General features: G+C 44.8%; 2 protein-coding genes across 4 annotated transcripts in view; one reads left to right on the forward strand and one right to left on the reverse strand.

Moving 5' to 3' along the window:
- The window catches only part of LOC124024914 (centromere protein P), a 197,557-nt gene that overhangs the window by 95,351 nt on the left and 76,607 nt on the right, over positions 1-25,599 (forward strand). The gene's annotated exons all lie outside the window — the stretch shown is intronic.
- aspn (asporin (LRR class 1)) overlaps positions 11,680-25,599 on the reverse strand; it is a 16,435-nt gene continuing 2,515 nt past the window's right edge. Inside the window, exons 2-9 of one of the 3 annotated variants that reach the window (XM_046338640.1) lie at positions 22,374-22,592; positions 21,855-21,967; positions 18,590-18,803; positions 18,195-18,305; positions 16,136-16,229; positions 14,128-14,266; positions 12,767-12,972; positions 11,680-12,610 (exon numbers count right to left, since the gene is read on the reverse strand). In XM_046338640.1, coding sequence (XP_046194596.1) covers positions 12,772-12,972; positions 14,128-14,266; positions 16,136-16,229; positions 18,195-18,305; positions 18,590-18,803; positions 21,855-21,967; positions 22,374-22,575 — 1,074 coding nt within the window. In that variant the 5' untranslated portion in view covers positions 22,576-22,592 and the 3' untranslated portion in view covers positions 11,680-12,610; positions 12,767-12,771. Of the gene's footprint in view, positions 12,973-14,127; positions 14,267-16,135; positions 16,230-18,194; positions 18,306-18,589; positions 18,804-21,854; positions 21,968-22,373; positions 22,593-25,599 lie in introns of all 3 variants that reach the window. The other 2 variants (XR_006837101.1, XM_046338632.1) reach the window with 2 other exon arrangements.

The following is a 25,599-nucleotide window of genomic DNA, read 5'->3' on the forward strand; positions in this document are numbered from 1 at the left end:
TTGACTTAGCAAACGAGGATCGGATGTCGTCGACCTTCTTTTCAAAATGGTTGACGAAGTCATCTGCAGAGAGGGAGGAGGGGGGAGGGGGCGGAGGATTCAGGAGGGAGGAGAAGGTGGCAAAGAGCTTCCTAGGGTTAGAGGAAGAAGCTTGGAATTTAGCGTGGTAGAAAGTGGCTTTAGCAGCAGAGACAGAGGAGGAAAATGTAGAGAGGAGGGAGTGAAAGGATGCCAGGTCCGCAGGGAGGCGAGTTTTCCTCCATTTCCGCTCGGCTGCCCGGAGCCCTGTTCTGTGAGCTCGCAATGAGTCATCGAGCCACGGAGCGGGAGGGGAGGACCGAGCCGGCCTGGAGGATAGGGGACATAGAGAGTCAAGGGATGCAGAGAGGGAGGAGAGGAGGGTTGAGGAGGCAGAATCAGGAGATAGGTGGGAGAAGGTTTGAGCGGAGGGAAGAGATGATAGGATGGAAGAGGAGAGAGTAGCGGGGGAGAGAGAGCGAAGGTTGGGACGGCGCGATACCATCCGAGTAGGGGCAGTGTGGGAGGTGTTGGATGAGAGCGAGAGGGAAAAGGATACAAGGCAGTGGTCGGAGACTTGGAGGGGAGTTGCAATGAGGTTAGTGGAAGAACAGCATCTAGTAAAGATGAGGTCGAGCGTATTGCCTGCCTTGTGAGTAGGGGGGAAGGTGAGAGGGTGAGGTCAAAAGAGGAGAGGAGTGGAAAGAAGGAGGCAGAGAGGAAAGAGTCAAAGGTAGACGTGGGGAGGTTAAAGTCGCCCAGAACTGTGAGAGGTGAGCCGTCCTCAGGAAAGGAGCTTATCAAGGCATCAAGCTCATTGATGAACTCTCCGAGGGAACCTGGAGGGCGATAAATGATAAGGATGTTAAGCTTGAAAGGGCTAGTAACTGTGACAGCATGGAATTCAAAGGAGGCGATAGACAGATGGGTAAGGGGAGAAAGAGAGAATGACCACTTGGGAGAGATGAGGATCCCGGTGCCACCACCCCGCTGACCAGACGCTCTCGGGGTGTGCGAGAACACGTGGGCGGACGAAGAGAGAGCAGTAGGAGTAGCAGTGTTGTCTGTGGTGATCCATGTTTCCGTCAGGGCCAAGAAGTCGAGGGACTGGAGGGAGGCATGGGCTGAGATGAACTCTGCCTTGTTGACCGCAGATTGGCAGTTCCAGAGGCTACCGGAGACCTGGAACTCCACGTGGGTCGTGCGCGCTGGGACCACCAGAGTAGGGTGGCCGCGGCCACGCAGTGAGGAGTGTTTGTATGGTCTGTGCAGAGAGGAGAGAACAGGGATAAACCGACACATAGTTGACAGGCTACAGAAGAGGCTACGCTAATGCAAAGGAGATTGGAATGACAAGTGGACTACACGTCTCGAATGTTCAGAAAGTTAAGCTACGTAGCAAGAATCTTATTGACTAAAATGATTAAAATGATACAGTACTGCTGAAGTAGGCCAGCTGGCAGTGGGTGCGTTGTTGACACTACACTAATCAAGTCGTTCCGTTGAGTGTAATAGTTTCTGCAGTGTTGCTATTCGGGGGCTAGCAGGCTAGCTAGCAGTGTTGTTTACGTTACGTTGCGTTAAAAGAACGACAATAGATGGCTAGCGAACCTAGAAAATCGCTCTAGACTACACAATTATCTTTGATACAAAGACGGCTATGTAGCTAGCTAAGTAGCTAGCTACGATCAAACAAATCAAACCGTTGTACTGTAATGAAAATGAAGTGAAAATGTGATACAACCTGTGAATGCGACCGGGTAGTTGAGTTCTATACAGAAGACGTTGGCTAGCGTTGGCTAGCTGTTGGCTAGCTAGCAGAGTCACCTACGTTAAGGACGACAAATAGCTGGCTAGCTAACCTCGGTAAATTAAGATAATCACTCTAAGACTACACACTCTAAACCTAAACAACACAATTATCTTGGATACGATGATACGATGATACGAAGACAGCAAAGACAGCTATGTAGCTAGCTAACACTAAACTAATCAAGTCGTTCAGTTGAGTGTAACAGTTTCTCCAGTGCAGCTAATCAGTGGACGTTAGCTAGCTGGCTAGTGAAGACTACGTTAGGACGGCGAAATACGATAATTACGCAATTATCTTTGATACAAAGACGGCTATGTAGCTAGCTGAGAAGAAATTGCTAAGATAAGACAAATCAAACCGTTGTGATATAATGAAATATAATGAAAAAGTTATACTACCCGTTGGAGCGACGTGCAGATGCGACCACTCGCTCCAACCGGAACCGGAACATTAATAGGAGGAGAGTTGGTGTTGGCGCAATAGTCTGTCCTACACGACAGTCTGTCCTACACTACAGTCTGTCCTACACAACAGTCTGTCCTACACGACAGTCTGTCCTACACGACAGTCTGTCCTACACGACAGTCTGTCCTACACGACAGTCTGTCCTACCCAACAGTCCGTCCTACACAACAGTCTGTCCTACACAACAGTCTGTCCTACACAACAGTATACTACCCAACAGTCTGTCCTACACAACAGTCTGTCCTACCCAACAGTCTGTCCTACACAACAGTCTGTCCTACCCAACAGTCTGTCCTACACAACAGTCTATACTACACGACAGTCTGTCCTACACAACAGTCTGTCCTACACAACAGTCTGTCCTACACAACAGTCTATCCTACACGACAGTCTGTCCTACACAACAGTCTGTCCTACACAACAGTATACTAACCAACAGTCTGTCCTACCCAACAGTCTGTCCTACCCAACAGTCTGTCCTACACAACAGTCTGTCCTACCCAACAGTCTGTCCTACACAACAGTCTGTCCTACCCAACAGTCTGTCCTACACAACAGTCTATACTACACGACAGTCTGTCCTACACAACAGTCTGTCCTACACAACAGTCTGTCCTACACAACAGTCTATCCTACACGACAGTCTGTCCTACACAACAGTCTGTCCTACACAACAGTATACTAACCAACAGTCTGTCCTACCCAACAGTCTGTCCTACCCAACAGTCTGTCCTACCCAACAGTCTGTCCTACACAACAGTCTGTCCTACCCAACAGTCTGTCCTACCCAACAGTCTGTCCTACACAACAGTCTATACTACACGACAGTCTGTCCTACACAACAGTCTGTCCTACACAACAGTCTGTCCTACACAACAGTATACTACCCAACAGTCTGTCCTACACAACAGTCTGTCCTACCCAACAGTCTGTCCTACACAACAGTCTGTCCTACCCAACAGTCTGTCCTACACGACAGTCTGTCCTACACAACAGTCTATCCTACACGACAGTCTGTCCTACACAACAGTCTGTCCTACACAACAGTATACTAACCAACAGTCTGTCCTACCCAACAGTCTGTCCTACCCAACAGTCTGTCCTACACAACAGTCTGTCCTACCCAACAGTCTGTCCTACCCAACAGTCTGTCCTACCCAACAGTCTATACTACACGACAGTCTGTCCTACACAACAGTCTGTCCTACACAACAGTCTGTCCTACACAACAGTATACTACCCAACAGTCTGTCCTACACAACAGTCTGTCCTACCCAACAGTCTGTCCTACACAACAGTCTGTCCTACCCAACAGTCTGTCCTACACGACAGTCTATACTACACGATAGTCTGTCCTACACGACAGTCTGTCCTACACGACAGTCTGTCCTACACGACAGTCTGTCCTACACAACAGTCTGTCCTACCCAACAGTCTGTCCTACACAACAGTATACTACCTAACAGTCTATCCTACACGACAGTCTGTCCTACACAACAGTATACTACACAACAGTATACTACACAACAGTATACAACACAACAGTCTGTCCTACACAACAGTCTATACTACACAACAGTCTGTCCTACACAACAGTCTATACTACACGACAGTCTGTCCTACACAACAGTCTGTCCTACACAACAGTCTGTTCTACACAACAGACACAGTAGACTCGGTGTCCAAACCGAGGTACTAAAACACATGAAACATGAACTCATTTTACCTCGATGCTTTTCTCTGTTAAATCTAACGAGACCCGACCGTAGTAAATCAAACAGACAACAACAGGATGATCAACCTCAATTTGGCTAAGGGATATTTAGATCCAATGTGGATACAGACAACTGTCTTTCAACGGTGTAACTAAATGAGACAACGAAATATTCCCGCCAACACTTCACATGCTCTATATCACAACAGCTGTTGGTCACCTGACTGTCAGCCAGAAAATTCCTTCCTGGATGAGATGATGACGTGTGAAAATAACAAGGAGTATTTAAACAGCTCGACACCAACATGCGCACCCGAGAAGTATTATGGGATATTTATTGAAGAACTACGTTAATGACAGTATTGATTTGTGGTTTTTTGACTACGGAGGTAAGGTGATTACGTCGGGGAAGCGGTTTTAGATTATTTTTTTGTTCAATTGCATTTATTATTTAGGAATTGTGTGCCCCATGAAAACGGTTTTCACCACATAACAGATGGGAGACACAAAACGTTACCTAGTTACAACGGCATTTCTGAAATCTCCTATACAAATAAACTGTCCGACAGCTAAATCCAGGAATTCTAACACGGCTCAAGTTCAATGTCTTAAGTTGACTGATTAATGCTTAATATATGTTAATTTACACTGCTATAAATGCAAGGACAGAGTGCAAAGTAATATTTTATATCACCCGATTTAGGACAAATCTGTGAAGACACCAAACATGTTAAAGGGTTTCATTGAATATTGCTATGAACCCCCCCCCCCCCTTATATCTTAATGTAATGACATGATTTTGTTATTGTTGTTGTTATTGTTGTTGTTGTTGTTGTTGTTGTCAATGACTTATCAGCAGCTGTAACAAGTTGTCCAGTGTAGGAAATACTCACTGGTACCCTAGTTTATGGAAAGACCCATCCAGCGGTTGGGAACCAGTGCTTTGAAACAACCGTTAGACTTCTCTTGTCTGCACGTGAGTTTGTTCTAATGATCCTACCATGCAGCGAAGGAGAAGGAGACAGTCTGCCCCCATTATAACTGCTCAGGGCCTCTGTTCAAAAGGCCTGTGTCTGACTCAAAATCCACACTAGAAACCTCTCAGAGATACAGGTTTGTCAGGCGGTCAGACAGATATATTTCTCTGTTGTATTGTAGCCTCTCGTCACTGCTTCTGGTTGCCAAGATCATAAGACAAAACAAGTGAGTTTAGCTGAGGACTGGTCTAAGATGATGATAGTTTTAGGCACAGCAGTTATGCCTAAGTTCTGAGGCTCATTCCAATAGATCACGTCTTCAGGTTTCATCAGTGGTTTAATAGATCACGTCTTCAGGTTTAATAGATCACGTCTTCAGGTTTAATAGATCACGTCTTCAGGTTTAATAGATCACGTCTTCAGGTTTAATAGATCACGTCTTCAGGTTTAATAGATCACGTCTTCAGGTTTCATCGGTGGTTTAATAGATCACGTCTTCAGGTTTCATCGGTGGTTTAATAGATCACGTCTTCAGGTTTAATAGATCACGTCTTCAGGTTTAATAGATCACGTCTTCAGGTTTAATAGATCACGTCTTCAGGTTTAATAGATCACGTCTTCAGGTTTAATAGATCACGTCTTCAGGTTTAATAGATCACGTCTTCAGGTTTAATAGATCACGTCTTCAGGTTTAATAGATCACGTCTTCAGGTTTAATAGATCACGTCTTCAGGTTTAATAGATCACGTCTTCAGGTTTAATAGATCACGTCTTCAGGTTTAATAGATCACGTCTTCAGGTTTAATAGATCACGTCTTCAGGTTTAATAGATCACGTCTTCAGGTTTAATAGATCACGTCTTCAGGTTTAATAGATCACTTCTTCAGGTTTAATAGATCAAGTCTTCAGGTTTAATAGATCAAGTCTTCAGGTTTAATAGATCACGTCTTCAGGTTTAATAGATCACGTCTTCAGGTTTAATAGATCACGTCTTCAGGTTTAATAGATCACGTCTTCAGGTTTAATAGATCACGTCTTCAGGTTTAATAGATCACGTCTTCAGGTTTAATAGATCACGTCTTCAGGTTTAATAGATCACGTCTTCAGGTTTAATAGATCACGTCTTCAGGTTTAATAGATCACGTCTTCAGGTTTAATAGATCACGTCTTCAGTCACATTGTAGCCGCCATCCTTACGGCAGATCAACACGTGAACTTTGTTTTTGAAATAATACCTGTGGGTTTTTGTTGTTGTTGAGAGGTTTGGGTCGTATTATGTTGAGAGTTGAGGTCCGTATGGTTTAAATTAGAAGGGTTTGGAATGCTTGGAATGTGTGCCCCCCCCCTCGGGAAAAACCCAAATAACTCACCTTTGAGCGAAACCATTATTCTGTCAGCACTGACATTCAGCTCACCCGAGGGATGGGCTGTGGAACACACACATACACTTCACTGGGCTTCAAGTGTCCACAGTCGTGGCCATGCTATTTTATTATGATATTATTTATAATACTTATTATTATTATTTATTATTGTGCTATTTGCATTCGATGAAGTTGCAATGCCCACTACTGAATGGTGGCTTGTGACTGGATAACCAATCTAAGGAGCAGTAGTGTAAATGTAAATGGATTTACCACAGACTTCTCCTCTCAAAAGTGTGTCCCAAATGCCACCCTATTCCCTATATAGTGCACTACTTTAGAATGCCACCCTATTCCCTATATAGTGCACTACTTTAGAATGCCACCCTATTCCCTATATAGTGCACTACTTTAGAATGGCACCCTATTCCCTATATAGTGCACTACTTTAGAATGGCACCCTATTCCCTATATAGTGCACTACTTTTGACCAGAGCCCTATGGCTCTATAGTGCACTATATAGGGAATAGGGGACGCGGATGTCGTTGTACCCCCTCAAACCATCCCGGGGACTCCTTCTCGTTTCACCAAAGGCTGAAAATCTCCAGGGATCAGCATCATATAAACACAACTGGTTTTCCAGATGTACTTCTAGGAAGTACCACAGGACGGTTAACCATTTCACAGTATTGAGACGGCAGCTTCCAAGAAGAGCTGACAGAATAGGTCTAGTGTGTAGGCTTTACTCCTGACTGGCATGAGGAAACTACCCCTCCCTACGTTCAGGCTATGCTCAAACCCTCCACCCCAACTCGAGCAATCTGTTCTGCCTCCTCCGGTCTCTTGGTCCTCCCTCCACTATGGAAGGGCAGTTCCTGCTCAGCCCAATCCAAGCTCTTCTCTTGGTCCTCCCACCACTATGGAAGGGCAGTTCCTGCTCAGCCCAATCCAAGCTCTTCTCTTGGTCCTCCCACCACTATGGAAGGGCAGTTCCTGCTCAGCCCAATCCAAGCTCTTCTCTTGGTCCTCCCACCCCATGGAAGGGCAGTTCCTGCTCAGCCCAATCCAAGCTCTTCTCTTGGTCCTCCCACCCCTATGAAAGGGCAGTTCCTGCTCAGCCCAATCCATGCTCTTCTCTTGGTCCTCCCACCCCTATGGAAGGGCAGTTCCTGCTCAGCTCAGTCCAAGCTCTTCTCTGTCCTGGCATCCCCCAATGGTGGAACCAGCTTCCCCCTGAAGCTAGGACAGCAGAGTATCTGCCCATCTTCCCCCTGATGCTAGGACAGCAGAAGAGTCCCTGTCCAACTTCCCCCTGAAGGTAGGACAGCAGAGTCTCTGCCCATCTTCCCCCTGAAGCTAGGACAGCAGAGTCCCTGTCCATCTTCCCCCTGAAGCTAGGACAGGAGAGTCCCTGTCCAACTTCCCCCTGAAGGTAGGACAGCAGAGTCCCTGTCCATCATCCTCCTGAAGCTAGGACAGCAGAGTCCCTGTCCATCTTCCCCCTGAAGCTAGGACAACAGAGTCTGTCCATCTTCCCCCTGAAGCTAGGACAGCAGAGTCCCTGTCCATCTTCCCCCTGAAGCTAGGACAGCAGAGTCTCAGCCCATCTTCCCCCTGAAGCTAGGACAGCAGAGTCTCAGCCCATCTTCCCCCTGATGCTAGGACAGCAGAGTCCCTGCCCATCATCCCCCTGATGCCAGGACAGCAGAGTCTCTGCCCATCTTTCAAAAAAGCACCTGTAACCCTACCTCTTCAAAGAGCATCTTAAATAATCTCCCTCCTCACCTCGACCCCCTGTTCCGGAACCAACACTTTTCCTTGACCCTTCCTAGCTCTGATTTTACGGCTAATTGCTACTTTATTGAGGAAACGTGTTACTATGACTGTGATATGTGGTTGTCCCACCTAGCTGTCTTCAGATGAGTCTCTCTGGATAAGAGCGTCTGCTAAATGATTTAAATATAAACGTGTTAAAAACCCCTTCAGTTAGTTTTACCAGGTTGTTTTACCAAGAGGTCGGTGGAGGTGCAGGGGCAGGTCTACTCCCCATCCCTCCAGGTGTCTGCCAGCGTTGGCTGTACAGAGAGAGACGAGGCTTGGTTCCCAGATGGGCATGCTGGCCGTAGGCTAGAGGGGGTAGGCTGGTCCACTCCCCAGGTGTCTGGGTTCGGCTGGGCCAGGATCAAACCTGCAGTGAGTTGTCGTAACGGTCTGAGCAGTCGGCTGTGGTACGGAGAGTCTCTGAGCGGCTGTGTGAGACGTGGCAGAGCCGTGGAGGCCAAAACGGTAGATCTGTTCCATGTGTTTCCCGAGCGCCACTCGCTGCAGAGCAGACAGAGACCGTGTCCCAGATGGCACCCTGTTCCCGACGTAGTGCACTACTTTTAACCACCGCCTTATAGCCCCTGGATAGGGCCCTGGTCCAAAGTAGTGCACCACATAGGGAATAGGGTGCGATTGGGGATGCAGACTGGTTTGCCTCCTTTTCCTTGGCTTCACACAGCATGTCCAAGCCCCCGTGATTAACAAAAGAAAACAGACGGATTGCAACATTTTATTTTTTGAAGGGGGTGGGGGGTGAGGGGAGTGGGGGAGTGGGGGGGGGTGAGGGGGTGGGGGGGGGGGGGGGGGGTGTGTGGGGGTTGGGGGGGGAGGGAAGTGAGGGGGGTGAGGGGAGTGGGGGGTGTGTGAGGGTGAGGGAAGTGGGGGGTGGTGAGGGGGGAGTGGTGGGGAGTGAGGGGGTGTGGGAGTGAGTGGGTGGGGGTGAGGGGAGTGGGGGGTGAGGGGAGTGGGGGGGTGAGGGAAGTGGGGGGTGAGGGGAGGGGGGGTGGGGGGGTGAGGGAAGTGGGGGGGGGTGTGGGGGTGAGGGAAGTGGGGGGTGGGTGGGGGTGAGGGAAGTGGGGGGGTGAGGGAAGTGGGGGGGTGTGTGTGTGGGTGGGGGGAGAACACATTCACATGCTAAAATAGAGGAACAATGGCTTTTAGTCATGTTGATGAACTCTCCTCTTTTTCATTGTTACTGCTGAGCAGGTTGTTGGGTCCTTTGTTGAGGACTGTGTTACTGCTGAGCAGGTTGTTGGGTCCTTTGTTGAGGACTGTGTTACTGCTGAGCAGGTTGTTGGGTCCTTTGTTGAGGACTGTTACCACTGAGCAGGTTGTTGGGTCCTTTGTTGAGGACTGTGTTACTGCTGAGCAGGTTGTTGGGTCCTTTGTTGAGGACTGTTACCACTGAGCAGGTTGTTGGGTCCTTTGTTGAGGACTGTGTTACTGCTGAGCAGGTTGTTGGGTCCTTTTTCGAGCATGCCCTAGGAGGTGTATGTGATCAGGGTCCTATTCTAGCCATGCCCCCCACATGCTGCTCCACACAGAGTGAGTGTGATCAGGGTCCTATTCTAGCCATGCCAAACAAACAGACTTGCAGAGTGGTGCTGGTTGATGGGAACCAGACAGACTTGCAGAGTGGTGCTGGTTGATGGGAACCAGACAGACTTGCAGAGTGGTGCTGGTGGATGGGAACCAGACAGACTTGCAGAGTGGTGCTGGTGGATGGGAACCAGACAGACTTGCAGAGTGGTGCTGGTTGATGGGGACTAAACAAACAGACTTGCAGAGTGGTGCTGGTAGATGGGGACTAAACAAACAGACTTGCGGAGTGGTGCTGGTGGATGGGAACCAGACAGAGGACCAAAAAAACAAACACTTTAAAATCTCTCACTGACCTAAATAGACCCCGTGGGTCTGTGATGCATTGAGACATCAGTCATGACGGATACAGTAATTTTAAATCATTGATGTCAGTCAGTTCTGGCAAAAAGAAACGACTACGTTATGAAAGCTGAGCAGATTTAAACCCACTGTTTGCATTAATCCAGCATTCAGTTCTTACCCTGGGAGGTCCAGAGTACTACTGTTCTGGCTTCGAATCTGAATTTGAGGGACATACAGTATTGTATCATATTCTGTGTACTGTACCTTTTGAGTGACTTCATATTCTGTACCTTTTGAGTGACTTCATAATCATATTCTGTACCTTTTGAGTGACTTCATAATCATATTCTGAACCTTCTGAGTGACTTCATATTCATATTCTGTACCTTCTGAGTGACTTCATAATCATATTCTGTACCTTCTGAGTGACTTCATATTCTGTACCTTCTGAGTGACTTCATATTCTGAACCTTTTGAGTGACTTCATATTCTGTACCTTCTGAGTGACTTCATAATCATATTCTGTACCTTCTGAGTGACTTCATATTCTGTACCTTCTGAGTGACTTCATATTCATATTCTGTACCTTTTGAGTGACTTCATAATCATATTCTGTACCTTCTGAGTGACTTCATATTCTGTACCTTCTGAGTGACTTCATAATCATATTCTGTACCTTCTGAGTGACTTCATAATCATATTCTGTACCTTTTGAGTGACTTCATAATCATATTCTGTACCTTTTGAGTGACTTCATAATCATATTCTGTACCTTTTGAGTGACTTCATATTCTGTACCTTTTGAGTGACTTCATATTCATATTCTGTGTACTGACTGCTTTTGAATCATATTTCTAGACCTGGTTCAGTGGCGTCTTCTACTGGTGATGTGAGAGAAGGGTTGATTTTTACATTTACATTTACATTTAAGTCATTTAGCAGACGCTCTTATCCAGAGCGACTTACAAATTGGTGCATTCACCTTATGACATCCAGTAGAACAGTCACTTTACAATAGTGCATCTAAATCTTAAAGGGGGGGGGGGGTGAGAAGGATTACTTATCCTATCCTAGGTATTCCTTAAAGAGGTGGGGAAGGTGGTGATTGACTCAGTTTCAGTTTCTTATCTTTCTACTGGTGATGTGAGAGAAGGGTTGATGTTCCAGTTTCCAGTTTCCTATCTTTCTCAATCACACATCCAATAAATACTGAAGACATTTTATTTTATTTTTTATTTTATTTTTAGCTTTATTTAACGAGGCAAGTCAGTTAAGAACAAATTCTTATTTTCAATGACGGCCTAGGAACAGTGGGTTAACTGCCTGTTCAGGGGCAGAACGACAGATTTGTACCTTGTCAGCTCGGGGGTTTGAACTTGGAACCTTCCGGTAACTAGTCCAACGCTCTAATCACTAGGCTACCCTGCCGCCCCACATTGACAATAACATAATGTTGAATTAAACGGTGGTCGACGCTAACACTGCCCGGTTGGCGTTGGACTCATGGCGGGGAAACGCGGTTTACGACGTCAGGTGCACACCATTAATATGCAGGGTTGTCACGTATGAAAAGGCAAATACATTTTTCTTAAAAGGTGAAATAAAAGTAGAATATTTCCTTTTCTGTATTTTATATGTCAAGTTTATTTAATTAGAACAGTTACATACATGTAATGCTACAATAGATAATCATGTTCAAATGTAGACATGTAAAGGTTGACTAGTTTCTTTAATTATAAACGTTTGTAACAGTTGACTAGTTTCTTTAATTATAAACGTTTGTAACAGTTGACTAGTTTCTTTAATTAGAAACGTTTGTAACAGTTGACTAGTTTCTTTAATTAGAAACGTTTAGCATGTAGACCATGTAATGTAACAGTTGACTAGCATTTTCTGTCATTTTATGTTTATCACCATCTAGACATATAACGTTGACTAGTTTCTGTAAATATATATATACGTTTATTAGCACCATGAAAACTAGTTTTATTTAGGCTAGCAGATTACAAAAGGGAGGCATGCAGTGTCAGTAAGAAATCAGAAGACAACACATCCAGCAGATTATACTCATTCCTAAACAGAGAAGAAACAAAGATATCCACTAAAACACTGAAGTACAAACAGGGGTGGATGCGTTTGTTGACTCGTTGAGGAGGAACGAAGAGTTGGTCTTTACAACAACAACATCCTGTGTGTTGAGGACGTGGGTATTACTGAAGTCTACCAGAAGGAGGCGCTATAGGATGGCTTGTGATCCTGACAGACACCCAATTCCCTAGGCAGGTAGGCACTTGTAGATCTGTAACTATGTCGGATAGATATGACCATATGGTTAGAACTTCACCTTGCCATTGTGTGTGTTACTTCCTCCGGTTGTTGCCCAGCTGAATCTGTGTGTGTGTGTGTGTGTGTGTGTGTGTGTGTGTGTGTGTGTGTGTTTTACTTCTTCGGGTTGTTGCCCAGCTGAATCCCCCTGTGTGTGTGTGTGTTACTTCCTCCGGTTGTTGCCCAGCTGAATCCCCCTGTGTGTGTGTGTGTGTGTGTGTGTGTGTGTGTGTGTGTGTGTGTGTGTGTGTGTGTGTGTGTGTGTGTGTTTTACTTCTTCGGGTTGTTGCCCAGCTGAATCCCCCTGTGTGTGTGTGTGTTACTTCCTCCGGTTGTTGCCCAGCTGAATCCCCCTGTGTGTGTGTGTGTGTGTGTGTGTATATATGTTACTTCCTCCGGTTGTTGCCCAGGTGAACCCCTCTGTGTCCAGACACACAGCGGAAAGTGGCGGGCTGGACGTCCCAGTACTTAACAGGGTTAGAGAACAGACTGATGCCCATATACAAGGTCTTCTTAACACTGGAGCGGACAGGGCAGAACTCATTCACCCCCACACTGCTGATGCTGTTAGCATGAAGGTACACCACCTGGGGGAATAGAGACCGATTAATCAATCAATTAGTCAATTATACCACCTGGGGGAATAGAGACTGATTAATCAATCAATTAGTCAATTATACCACCTGGGGGAATAGAGACCGATTAATCAATCAATTAGTCAATTATACCACCTGGGGGAATAGAGACCGATTAATCAATCAATTAGTCAATTATACCACCTGGGGGAATAGAGACCGATTTAATCAATCAATTAGTCAATTATACCACCTGGGGGAATAGAGACCGATTTAATCAATCAATTAGTCAATTATACCACCTGGGGGAATAGAGACCGATTTAATCAATCAATTAGTCAATTATACCACCTGGGGGAATAGAGACCGATTAATCAATCAATTAGTCAATTATACCACCTGGGGGAATAGAGACCGATTTAATCAATCAATTAGTCAATTATACCACCTGGGGGAATAGACAGATTTAATCAATCAATTAGTCAATTATACCACCTGGGGGAATAGAGACCGATTAATCAATCAATTAGTCAATTATACCACCTGGGGGAATAGAGACCGATTAATCAATCAATTAGTCAATTATACCACCTGGGGGAATAGAGACCGATTTAATCAATCAATTAGTCAATTATACCACCTGGGGGAATAGAGACCGATTAATCAATCAATTAGTCAATTACACCACCTGGTGGTCTCAAGTTTAGGTTTATGAAGCATGCTGAGGTCAATAAAGGTTCAGTCCTATTGCTACTCGGATACTCTGTCTGGCTATTTGTAAATGTCTTAAAGATTCACACATCGCTAGTATCACAGAAGCAATCATACTTGAATATATTTAGGAATTTGTAGCCTATATTATCATAGCACAGGGGTGTTAAAATGTGTATATATATATATATATTATTTTTTAAATTTGTCTTTTCCTTTCAATTAAGACCTAGACAACCAGGTGAGGGGAGTTCTTTACTAATTAGTGATTTTAATTAATCAATCAAGTACAAAGGAGGAGCGAAACCCGGTCAGACACTCATCCCTCCGTGGGATGAGTTTTGATACGTGTTGTAGCAGAATGGTATGACAGTAGAACTACAACGTTGAGTTGAGTACACAAATAAGGAGTAAAAACAGTTGGGAATGCCCAACAGGTGACCAATCATATCTTACCTGTAGATACCGCAGTGAGTTGAGGCCAGGCGGAACCTTCTTCAGTTTGTTGTTATCCAGGTGGATTTCACGGACGTTGGGTATACTGGCGAAGCTTCCATTCTCAACAAACTTGATTTGGTTGAAGCCCAGTCCTAATCTGTAAATATCAAATCAAAGTTTATTTGTCACGTTCGCCGAATACAACAGGTGTAGTAGACCTTACAGTGAAATGCTGAATAAATAGGTAGACAAGTGAAATGCTGAATACAACAGGTGTTAGACCTTTGAAATGCTGAATACAACAGGTGTAGTAGACCTTACAGTGAAATGCTGAATACAACAGGTGTAGGTAGACCTTACAGTGAAATGCTGAATACAACAGGTGTAGGTAGACCTTACAGTGAAATGCTGAATACAACAGGTGTAGGTAGACCTTACAGTGAAATGCTTACTTACAGGCTCTAACCAATAGTGCAAAAAAGGTGTTAGGTGAACAATAGCTAAGTAAAGAAATAAAACAACAGTAAAAAGACAGGCTATATACAGTAGAGGGGCTATATACAGTAGAGAGGTTATATACTATATATACAGTAGAGGGGCTATATACAGTAGAGGGCTATATACAGTAGAGGGGCTATATACAGGAGTTATATACAGTAGAGGGGCTATATACAGTAGAGGGGTAGAGGGCTATATACAGTAGAGGGTTATATACAGTAGAGAAGCTATATACAGTAGATGGGCTATATACAGTAGAGAGGTTATATACAGTAGAGAAGCTATATACAGTAGAGGGGCTATATACAGTAGAGGGGCTATATACAGTAGAGGGGCTATATACAGTAGAGAGGTTATATACAGTAGAGAAGCTATATACAGTAGAGAAGCTATATACAGTAGATGGGCTATATATAGTAGAGAGGTTATATACAGTAGAGAAGCTATATACAGTAGAGGGGCTATAGACAGTAGAGAGGCTATATACAGTAGAGAGGCTATATATAGTAGAGGTTATATACAGTAGAGAAGCTATATACAGTAGAGGGGCTATATACAGTAGAGGGGCTATATACAGTAGAGGGGCTATATACAGTAGAGAAGCTATATACAGTAGATGGGCTATATACAGTAGAGAGGTTATATACAGTAGAGGGGCTATATACAGTAGAGGGGCTATATACAGTAGAGGGGCTATATACAGTAGAGATGTTATATACAGTAGAGAAGCTATATACAGTAGAGAGGCTATATACAGTAGAGAGGCTACGTACAGTAGAGAGGCTACATACAGTAGAGAGGCTATACACACTATATACAGTAGAGGGGCTACACACAGTAGAGGGGCTACACACAGTAGAGGGGCTACACACAGTAGAGGGGCTACACACAGTAGAGGGGCTACACACAGTAGAGGGGCTATATACAGTAGAGAGGTTATATACAGTAGAGAGGCTACATACAGTAGAGGATACTTATAGTAGAGAGGCTATATACAGTAGAGAGGCTACATAGAGTAGAGAGGCTACATAGAGTAGAGAGGCTACATAGAGTAGAGAGGCTATATACAGTAGAGGGGCTATATACAGTAGAGGGGCTATATACAGTAGATGGGCTAGAGGGGCTATATACAGTAGAGGGCTATATACAGTAGAGGCTATATACAGTAGAGGGGCTATATACAGTAGAGGGGCTATATACAGTAGAGAGGCTATATACAGTAGAGGCTATATACAGTAGAGAGGCTACATACAGTAGAGGCTATATACAGTAGAGAGGCTATATACAGTAGAGAGGCTCAGTAGTGTTTTATCACATCTCAGTAGTGTTTTTTCACATCACATCTCAGTAGTGTTTTATCACATCTCAGTAGTGTTTTATCACATCTCAGTAGTGTTTTATCACATCTCAGTAGTGTTTTATCACATCTCAGTAGTGTTTTATCACATCTCAGTAGTGTTTTATCACATCTCAGTAGTGTTTTATCACATCTCAGTAGTGTTTTATCACATCTCAGTAGTGTTTTTACCTTTGTATTTTTTTATATCTGAAAAAGTCCTCAATTTCTACTTTGTTGATCTTGTTATAATCCAAGTGAAGCTCTGTGAGTGAAGATGGGAGGTCTGAAAAACAGGAAATCACTGTCATTTCTACCTGTTCAGGTGGGATGGACTTTTTAGCCCAGAGCATGACATCACAATCTGACCTGATTATTTTGACCAATGACCACTCATCTTTTATTTCCATATGTATCCTCCTACCTTGACGGGGAAAACCGGGGTACGCTCTAGAGCAGTTGCCTGGGCAACTCCAGTCCTCAAAGTGCCTGATCGGTGTCACACTTTTCCCCCCAGTCCCAGCTAACACACATGACTCCCAATAATCAACTAATCGTGTTAGTTCAGTTAAAAATGCAGCGAGTTTAAATCAGGTGTGTTTACGAGGGATGGATGGGGGGGTGACAAATCAGGCCCCCGAGGACTGGAATTGCCCCAGATCTGCTCTAGAGTCAAGACGATCCAATCAGGGCTGTGTATGTAAATATATTCAGACACGCGATCAGACTGGAGGCTCAGAAAAATAAATTATACAAAATATAGGATTTATTTTCATGAAATAAACACATACAGCGATGATTAAACAAAATATATATAACACTGCATGTAAACATTAAGTACCACGAACTCTCATGAGAAATTCAATGAAGTGGTCCGAAATATGGAATAAAGTCACCTGGCAATGTCAAATCAAATCAAATTTATTTATACAGCCCTTTGTACATCAGCTGATATCTCAAAGTGCTGTACAGAAACCCAGCCTAAAACCCCAAACAGCAAGCAATGCAGGTGTAGAAGCACGATTTAATTAAATGATTTAATTAAATGTGTTCAGTATTGAATGTGTTCAGTATTGAATGTGTTCAGTATTGAATGTGTTCAGTATTGAATGTGTTCAGTATTGAATGTGTTCAGTATTGAATGTGGACAGAATTCAAGATGTACAGCATGTATCGTGTATTGGTAGTGTTACCTTTAGGTACAGCTGTGAGCTTGGCTTGGCTTGTTACTAGTAGTGTTACCTTTAGGTACAGCTGTGAGCTTGGCTTGTTACTGGTAGTGTTACCTTTAGGTACAGCTGTGAGCTTGTTACTGGTAGTGTTACCTTTAGGTTGTGAGCTTGTTACTAGTAGTGTTACCAGCTGTGAGCTTGTTACTGGTAGTGTTAGCTGCTGAGCTTGTTACTGGTAGTGTTACTGGTAGCTGTGAGCTTGTTACTTAGTGTTACCTTTAGGTACAGCTGTGAGCTTGTTACTGGTAGTGTTACCTTTAGGTACAGCTGTGAGCTTGGCTTGTTACTGGTAGTGTTACCTTTACAGCTGTGACAGCTGTGCTGTGAGCTTGTTACTGGTAGTGTTACCAGCTGTGAGCTTGGCTTGTTACAAGGTGTTACAGCAGCTGTGAGCTTGTTACTGGTAGTCTTACCTTTAGGTACAGCTGTGAGTGTTACCTTTAGGTACAGCTGTGAGCTTGTTACCTTTAGGTACAGCTGTGAGCTTGTTACTGGTAGTGTTACCTTTAGGTACAGCTGTGAGCTTGTTACTGGTAGTGTTACCTTTAGGTACAGCTGTGAGCTTGTTACTGGTAGTGTTACCTTTAGGTACAGCTGTGAGCTTGTTACTGGTAGTGTTACCTTTAGCTTGTTGTTACTGGTAGTGTTACCTTTAGGTACAGCTGTGAGCTTGGCTTGTTACTGGTAGTGTTACCTTTAGGTACAGCTGTGAGCTTGTTACTGGTAGTCTTACCTTTAGGTACAGCTGTGAGCTTGGCTTGTTACTGGTAGTGTTACCTTTAGGTACAGCTGTGAGCTTGGCTTGTTACTGGTAGTGTTACCTTTAGGTACAGCTGTGAGCTTGGCTTGTTACTGGTAGTCTTACCTTTAGGTACAGCTGTGAGCTTGGCTTGTTACTGGTAGTGCTTAGCCTTGTTACAAGTAGTGTTACCTTTAGGTACAGCTGTGAGCTTGGCTTGTTACTGGTAGTCTTACCTTTAGGTACAGCTGTGAGCTTGGCTTGTTACTGTTAGTGTTACCTTTAGGTACAGCTGTGAGCTTGGCCTCCGCGATCCTGATATACAGCGTTTCCATGCCGTCGAATGCTCCCAGCTCTATCCCGTTGTTAGCTAACGGGTTAGCACTCATCTCTGGTCAGGAAAAACATACAGGGAGGTTAAAAGCCTCGTATGGCGCTTTGAACACATCTTTCTTGAACTCATATATAGAGGGCAATCATTAATAACCCTAGATGCATTCAGACTCAAATGACTTTTTTTTTTTTTTTTTTTTTTTTTGTAATCTTCACATTGTGCACTACAGTTGACCGGAGTCACGCTGGGCTGCCACATAAGGAATAGTGTATCACTTTGGTCTCAGCCAATAGTTGCCAGGCAGCCATTGTAAGTAAGAATGTGTTCTTAACTGTACGTACCCAGAACATGCACAGACTTGAGCCCTTTGAAGGCCTCCTTCTGGATGTTGCTGATCTTGTTGTCGTGGATACGCAGCTCCAGGATGTTCCGGGGTAGGTTGGCAGGTATCTGTGTCAACTGGTTGTAGGACAGGTACAACAGCTGTAGCCGATCCATGTTACGGAATGCTTTGGGATGGATCTTCGAGATCTTGTTGTTAACAAGGAACAGGGCCTGGGGAAGAGAAGATACGTGAAATATACAGCAACTCTTAGGAGTTTAGACAATGGAGGTTGACTTGAACAATACGTTGGGTCCCAGGAAGTAACAACTAATGGGGATCCAAATGAACAGATAATAAATACTTTGACCGATTTATTAAATGCATTCCGGCCAGTCTTAAAACCACTGCATTCCGGCCAGTCTTAAAACCACTGCATTCCGGCCAGTCTTAAAACCACTGCATTCCGGCCAGTCTTAAAACCACTGCATTCCGGCCAGTCTTAAAACCACTGCATTCCGGCCAGCCTTAAAACCACTGCATTCCGGCCAGTCTTAAAACCACTGCATTCCGGCCAGTCTTAAAACCACTGCATTCCGGCCAGCCTTAAAACCACTGCATTCCGGCCAGTCTTAAAACCACTGCATTCCGGCCAGTCTTAAAACCACTGCATTCCGGCCAGTCTTAAAACCACTGCATTCCGGCCAGTCTTAAAACCACTGCATTCCGGCCAGCCTTAAAACCACTGCATTCCGGCCAGTCTTAAAACCACTGCATTCCGGCCAGCCTTAAAACCACTGCGTTTAGGCCAGTCTTAAAACCACTGCGTTTAGGCCAGTCTTAAAACCAATGCGTTTAGGCCAGTCTTAAAACCAATGGGTTTAGGCCAGTCTTAAAACCAACGGGTTTAGGCCAGTCTTAAAACCAACGGGTTTAGGCCAGTCTTAAAACCAACGGGTTTAGGCCAGTCTTAAAACCAACGGGTTTAGGCCAGTCTTAAAACCAACGGGTTTAGGCCAGTCTTTCAAATCAAACTTTATTTTTCACATGCGCCGAATACAATAAGTGTAGACTGAATACAACAGGTACCTTACTGTGAAATGGTGAATGCAACAGGTACCTTACTGTGAAATGCTGAATACAATAGGTACCTTACTGTGAAATGCTGACTACAATAGGTACCTTACTGTGAAAGGACTGCCCGTTCCATGATCTCGCCATCACGGTTGACAACTCCATCGTGTCCTCCTCCCAGAGCGCTAAGAACCTTGGCGTGATCCTGGACAACACCCTGTCGTTCTCAACTAACATCAAGGCGGTGGCCCGTTCCTGTAGGTTCATGCTCTACAACATTCGCAGAGTACGACCCTGTCTCACACAGGAAGCGGCGCAGGTCCTAATCCAGGCACTTGTCATCTCCCGTCTGGATTACTGCAACTCGCTGTTGGCTGGGCTCCCTGCCTGTGCCATTAAACCCCTACAACTCATCCAGAACGCCGCAGCCCGTCTGGTATTCAACCTTCCCAAGTTCTCTCACGTCACCCCGCTCCTCCGCTCTCTCCACTGGCTTCCAGTTGAAGCTCGCATCCGCTACAAGACCATGGTGCTTGCCTACGGAGCTGTGAGGGGAACGGCACCTCAGTACCTCCAGGCTCTGATCAGGCCCTACACCCAAACAAGGGCACTGCGTTCATCCACCTCTGGCCTGCTTGCCTCCCTACCACTGAGGAAGTACAGTTCCCGCTCAGCCCAGTCAAAACTGTTCGCTGCTCTGGCCCCCAATGGTGGAACAAACTCCCTCACGACGCCAGGACAGCGGAGTCAATCACCACCTTCCGGAGACACCTGAAACCCCACCTCTTTAAGGAATACCTAGGATAGGATAAGTAATCCTTCTCACCCCCCCCTTTAAGATTTAGATGCACTATTGTAAAGTGACTGTTCCACTGGATGTCATAAGGTGAATGCACCAATTTGTAAGTCGCTCTGGATAAGAGCGTCTGCTAAATGACTTAAATGTAAATGTAAATGCTGAATACAATAGGTACCTTACTGGGAAATGCTGAGTACAACAGGTACACCCCGTAGAACGGTTTCTACACCCCGTAGAACGGTTTCTACACCCCGTAGAACGGTTTCTACACCCGTAGAACGGCTTCTACACCCCGTAGAACGGCTTCTACACCCTGTAGAACGGCTTCTACGTAGAACGGTTTCTACACCCCGTAGAACGGCTTCTACACCCTGTACAACGGTTTCTACACCCCGTAGAACGGTTTCTACACCCCGTAGAACGGTTTCTACACCCCGTAGAACGGCTTCTACACCCCGTAGAACGGCTTCTACACCCTGTAGAACGGCTTCTACGTAGAACGGTTTCTACACCCCGTAGAACGGCTTCTACACCCTGTAGAACGGCTTCTACACCCTGTAGAACGGTTTCTACACCCCGTAGAACGGTTTCTACACCCCGTTTCACCCCGTAGAACGGCTTCTACACCCTGTAGAACGGCTTCTACGTAGAACGGTTTCTACACCCCGTAGAACGGCTTCTACACCCTGTAGAACGGTTTTAAGCTCAAACCATGTCACATTTCCCCTTTATTCTCTCAGTAAGCTCTCTCTTCCCCCACCTGAAATAATATGGCTTCTATTTCAATTGAGAGTTTTGGTGCTAGAGGGTCTAGATGTTGCTTTGGGGCCATGGTATCCCCACCTGGAAAATAATATATCAAGTTACACAGAGCCTGTACAGACAGATGTAGGTAGACGCTGGTTCAGATGGGTTCTGTCTGATGAAAAGACTGGTTCAGATGGGTTCTGTCTGTGGTAGACATTGGTTCAGATGGGTTCTGTCTGATGAAAAGACTGGTTCAGATGGGTTCTGTCTGAGATAAACTGGTTCAGATGGGTTCTGTCTGAGGTAGACGCTGGTTCAGATGGGTTCTGTCTGAGATAAATACTGGTTCAGATGGGTCCTGTTTGTGGTAGACGCTGGTTCAGATGGGTTCTGTCTGAGGTAGACGCTGGTTCAGATGGGTTCTGTCTGATGCAAAGACTGGTTCAGATGGGTTCTGTCCAATGGGGACTGATATAAAGAACTTGGGTTTATCGTCAGCTGTGAATGTGTGATTCTGTCCTAATATGTGTTGCATATAGGCTAGGCCTAGGGGGAATGGGTGTCTAAAAGTGATTCGGACTCATGTGGGAAAAGTCCCTCCACGCTAAAGTGATAGGAAAGTGATGATAAGAGTAGGAGAGATGTTTAATTGTGTGTTTCTTACGTAGATCTTGTTAATGCCTTTGAAGTCGTCCTCCTTGACCTCGGTGATGTCGTTGTTCTGGAGGTCGATCATTAGCGTGTCGGTGGGAATGTTCTCGGGCACGGAGAGCAACCCTGTGGAGACAGGATATCAATCAATCGGTAAATCAGCTGTGTGTTGTCCACGTAGCCGTAAAGCTAACATCACAGAGAAGTTGTGAATGTAATGAAAACAGTAGTGGTCCTAGAGTAGAGCCTTGAGGAACTCCAAAATGTCACTGAGCATGATTGCCTCCAGTCCCTGAACAGATGAGACTTTCAGACAAGTGCTGTAATTGAATGTTAGGAGCCCCTAGCCCTCCCTCTCCCCCAGACTGCACCAGGAGTAGTGAGGGTGTAATAGAATGTTAGGAGCCCCTAGCCCTCCCTCTCCCCCAGACTGCACCAGGAGGAGTGAGGGTGTAATTGAATGTTAGGAGCCCCTAGCCCCCCCTCTCCCCCAGACTGCACCAGGAGCAGTGAGTGGGCAATATAATGTTACCTAGATCAGAGCACTGCACCACCCGTAGGGAGCACTGACAGCCGAAGGGGCAGTCCGTAAGGGCGTTGTCGTCATCATCATCGTCATCATCGGCATCCTGCATCATGATTTCATGGTCCCTCATGAAGTCCAAGACGTTAATTGGCTGGTAGGGCTTGGCATGGCCCAGTGCCAGCAGACATAGCAGCAGGAAGCCTCTCATCAGGAAGACTAGTGGATCTATAAAACAAGATATCACACAATGAAGACTAGTGGATCTATAAAAACAAGATGTCACACAATGAAGACTAGTGGATCTATAAAACAAGATGTCACACAATGAAGACCAGTGGATCTATAAAAACAAGATGTCACACAATGAAGACTAGTGGATCTATAAAAACAAGATGTCACACAATGAAGACTAGGGGATCTATAAAAACAAGATGTCACACAATGAAGACTAGTGGATCTATAAAAACAAGATGTCACACAATGAAGACTTGTGGATCTATAAAAACAAGATGTCACACAATGAAGACTTGTGGGTCGGATACTTTATTGTCCATTTTCTTGAAGAGGGTCTAAAATGTGTCTTTCTGCTTGATCAGCCAATTTGCCCAAGATGTCTTACACACTAGACACAAGCTTTGAGAAATGCCCAAGATGTCTTACACACTAGACACAAGCTTTGAGAAATGCCCAAGATGTCTTACACACTAGACACAAGCTTTGAGAAATGCCCAAGATGTCTTACACACTAGACACAAGCTTTGAGAAATGCCCAAGATGTCTTACACACTAGACACAAGCTTTGAGAAATGCCCAAGATGTCTTACACACAAGACACAAGCTTTGAGCAATGCCCAAGATGTCTTAGACACTAGACACAAGCTTTGAGAAATGCCCAAGATGTCTTACACACTAGACACAAGCTTTGAGAAATGTGAAGGTTGTGTTGTGACAACAGACATCTCAACAAGAACAGCTCAAATAAGCAAATAGAAACAACTGACATGAAGATCAAGTCGCAAAATCTAGCCCTAGATGAAACTGGCTTCACGAGGACTGCCAAAGGAAAGGAAGACCCAGAGTTCCCTCTGCTGCAAGGATAAGTTCATTAGAGTTACCAGCCTCAGAAATTGCAAAATCAATGCAAAGACACAATCAACTAAAGGAATCACCAATAATAAAAGACACCAATAATAGTCTTGCTTGGGCAAGCAGCCAACAAGTACTCAGCATAAGTAGGATTCCTTCAAGAGTTCCCCACATATGGGATCTTTTGGAAAAGCATTCCAGGTGAAGTTGGTTGAGAGAATGCCAAGAGTGTGCAAAGCTGTCATCAAGGCAAAGGGTGGCTACTTTAAAAAATCTCAAATCTCAAATATATTATGATTTATTTAACACTCTTTGGGTTACTACATGATTCCATATGTGTTATTTCATAGTTTTGATATCTTCACGATTATTCTACAATGTACAAAATAAAGAAAATCTCTTGAATGAGTAGGTATGTCCACACATTTGACTGGTACTGTAGCTCAGATTAGGTTATGATTCTGCAGCTCCTGAAGTCTAAACAAACAGACAGAACTGATGATGTTAGACAGACATTGCTGCCAAGTCTTTGCCAAAATGATGTCCTGGCCTGCTGTGTAACTAAGGATGTTGAAACATGTTGTGTTTTTTTGGGAGATTGATGATGATTTAGGCTAAAACAGAAAGTTAATATTCAAAGTTCTACTTGTTCTGATTCTGATGGTTTTTATGCTAAGGTAGTTTTATTATTTGTCACAACTTTGCCAAAATTTCTAACTCAGTTTATTTGTGGATGGAGGGCATGTCTAGATGAGTAAAACACCTGCACTAGTCTTGTCAAGATCCTCCCTTTAAGTTCAATCACAATTGGCTTAGGTGTTCTTGCTGTTTCGTAAGGTTTTTTTGGGAGAGAGAAAAAACCTGAGTCTGTAGGTTTCCATTAACTATTGTGCAGGAATATGAGCCGACGCAAATGTTGTTTTGCTTCTTGCTCAATATTACACCATCTATGGCGTTTTTAATTTTTTTTTTTTTTACAATTAAGGTTTATACAGAACTAGCTATGTAGCTATCCATTTCTGACACGTTCTCAGATGACACACGGCTAACAGAAGGGAACAAGTTATCTTCTCACCCCTTCTGAAGGCCAGCTGGGGGAAATGGAACAGTGGGTTGGGTTTGGGTTGGTTGGGTATGACCATGCTCTGTTCAACAGCTCCATTCTGCAACCCAGTGCTGTTTCTACCCACAAGTATTTAGTGGTGGTGGTGGTGGTTCAGAGGCATTCGATAATACTTAACAGCGCACAGACATGTAGTTTGAAACGAAATAGCAAATCGGGAAAGTATTCAAATCGCTTGACTTTTTCAACATTTTGTTTTAATACAGCCTTATTTTAAATTTAAAAAATGTAAGTTTAAAAAATCTTAGCAATCTACACACACTACCAAAAAATGAAGGTCCCCGAGAACACAGTGGCCTCCATCATTCTTAAATGGAAGAAGTCTGGAACCACCAAGACTCTTCCTAGAGCTGGTCTCCCTGCCAAACAGAGCAATCAGGGGAGAAGGGTCTTGGTCAGGGAGGTGACCAAGAACCTGGCGGTCACGCTGACTGTGCTCCAGAGTTCCTCTGTGGAGATGGGAGAACTTTCCAGAAGGACAACCATCTCTGCAACACTCCACCAATCAGGCCTTGAGTGGCCGGCAGGAAGCCACTCCTCAGTAAATGGCACATGACAGCCCACTTGGAGTTTTCCAAAAGACACCTAAAGGACTCTCAGACCATGAGAAACAAGATTATCTGGTCTGATGAAACCAAGATTGAACTCTTTGGCCTGCTACGGTGAAGCATGGTGGTGGCAGCACAGTAAGGATTGAGGGAAAGATGAACAGAGCAAAGAACAGAGAGATACTTGATGAAAACCTATTCCAGTGCACTCAGGACCTCACACACGGGGGGGGGGGGGGACACACATCGGGACAAGTCTCTGAATGTCCTTGAGTGACCCAGCCAGAGCCTGGACTTGAACCCAATCAAACATCTCTGAAGAGACCTGAAAATAGCTGTGCAGCGACACTCCCCATCCAACCTGACAGAGCTAGAGGATCTGCAGAGAAGAATGGGAGAAAGACCCAAAATACAAGCGTGCCAAGATTGTAACGTCATACCCAAGATGACTCTAGGCTGTAATCGCTGCCAAAGG

Source organism: Oncorhynchus gorbuscha, linkage group LG03 (genome assembly GCF_021184085.1).
Source record: "Oncorhynchus gorbuscha isolate QuinsamMale2020 ecotype Even-year linkage group LG03, OgorEven_v1.0, whole genome shotgun sequence".
NCBI lineage: Eukaryota > Metazoa > Chordata > Actinopteri > Salmoniformes > Salmonidae > Oncorhynchus > Oncorhynchus gorbuscha.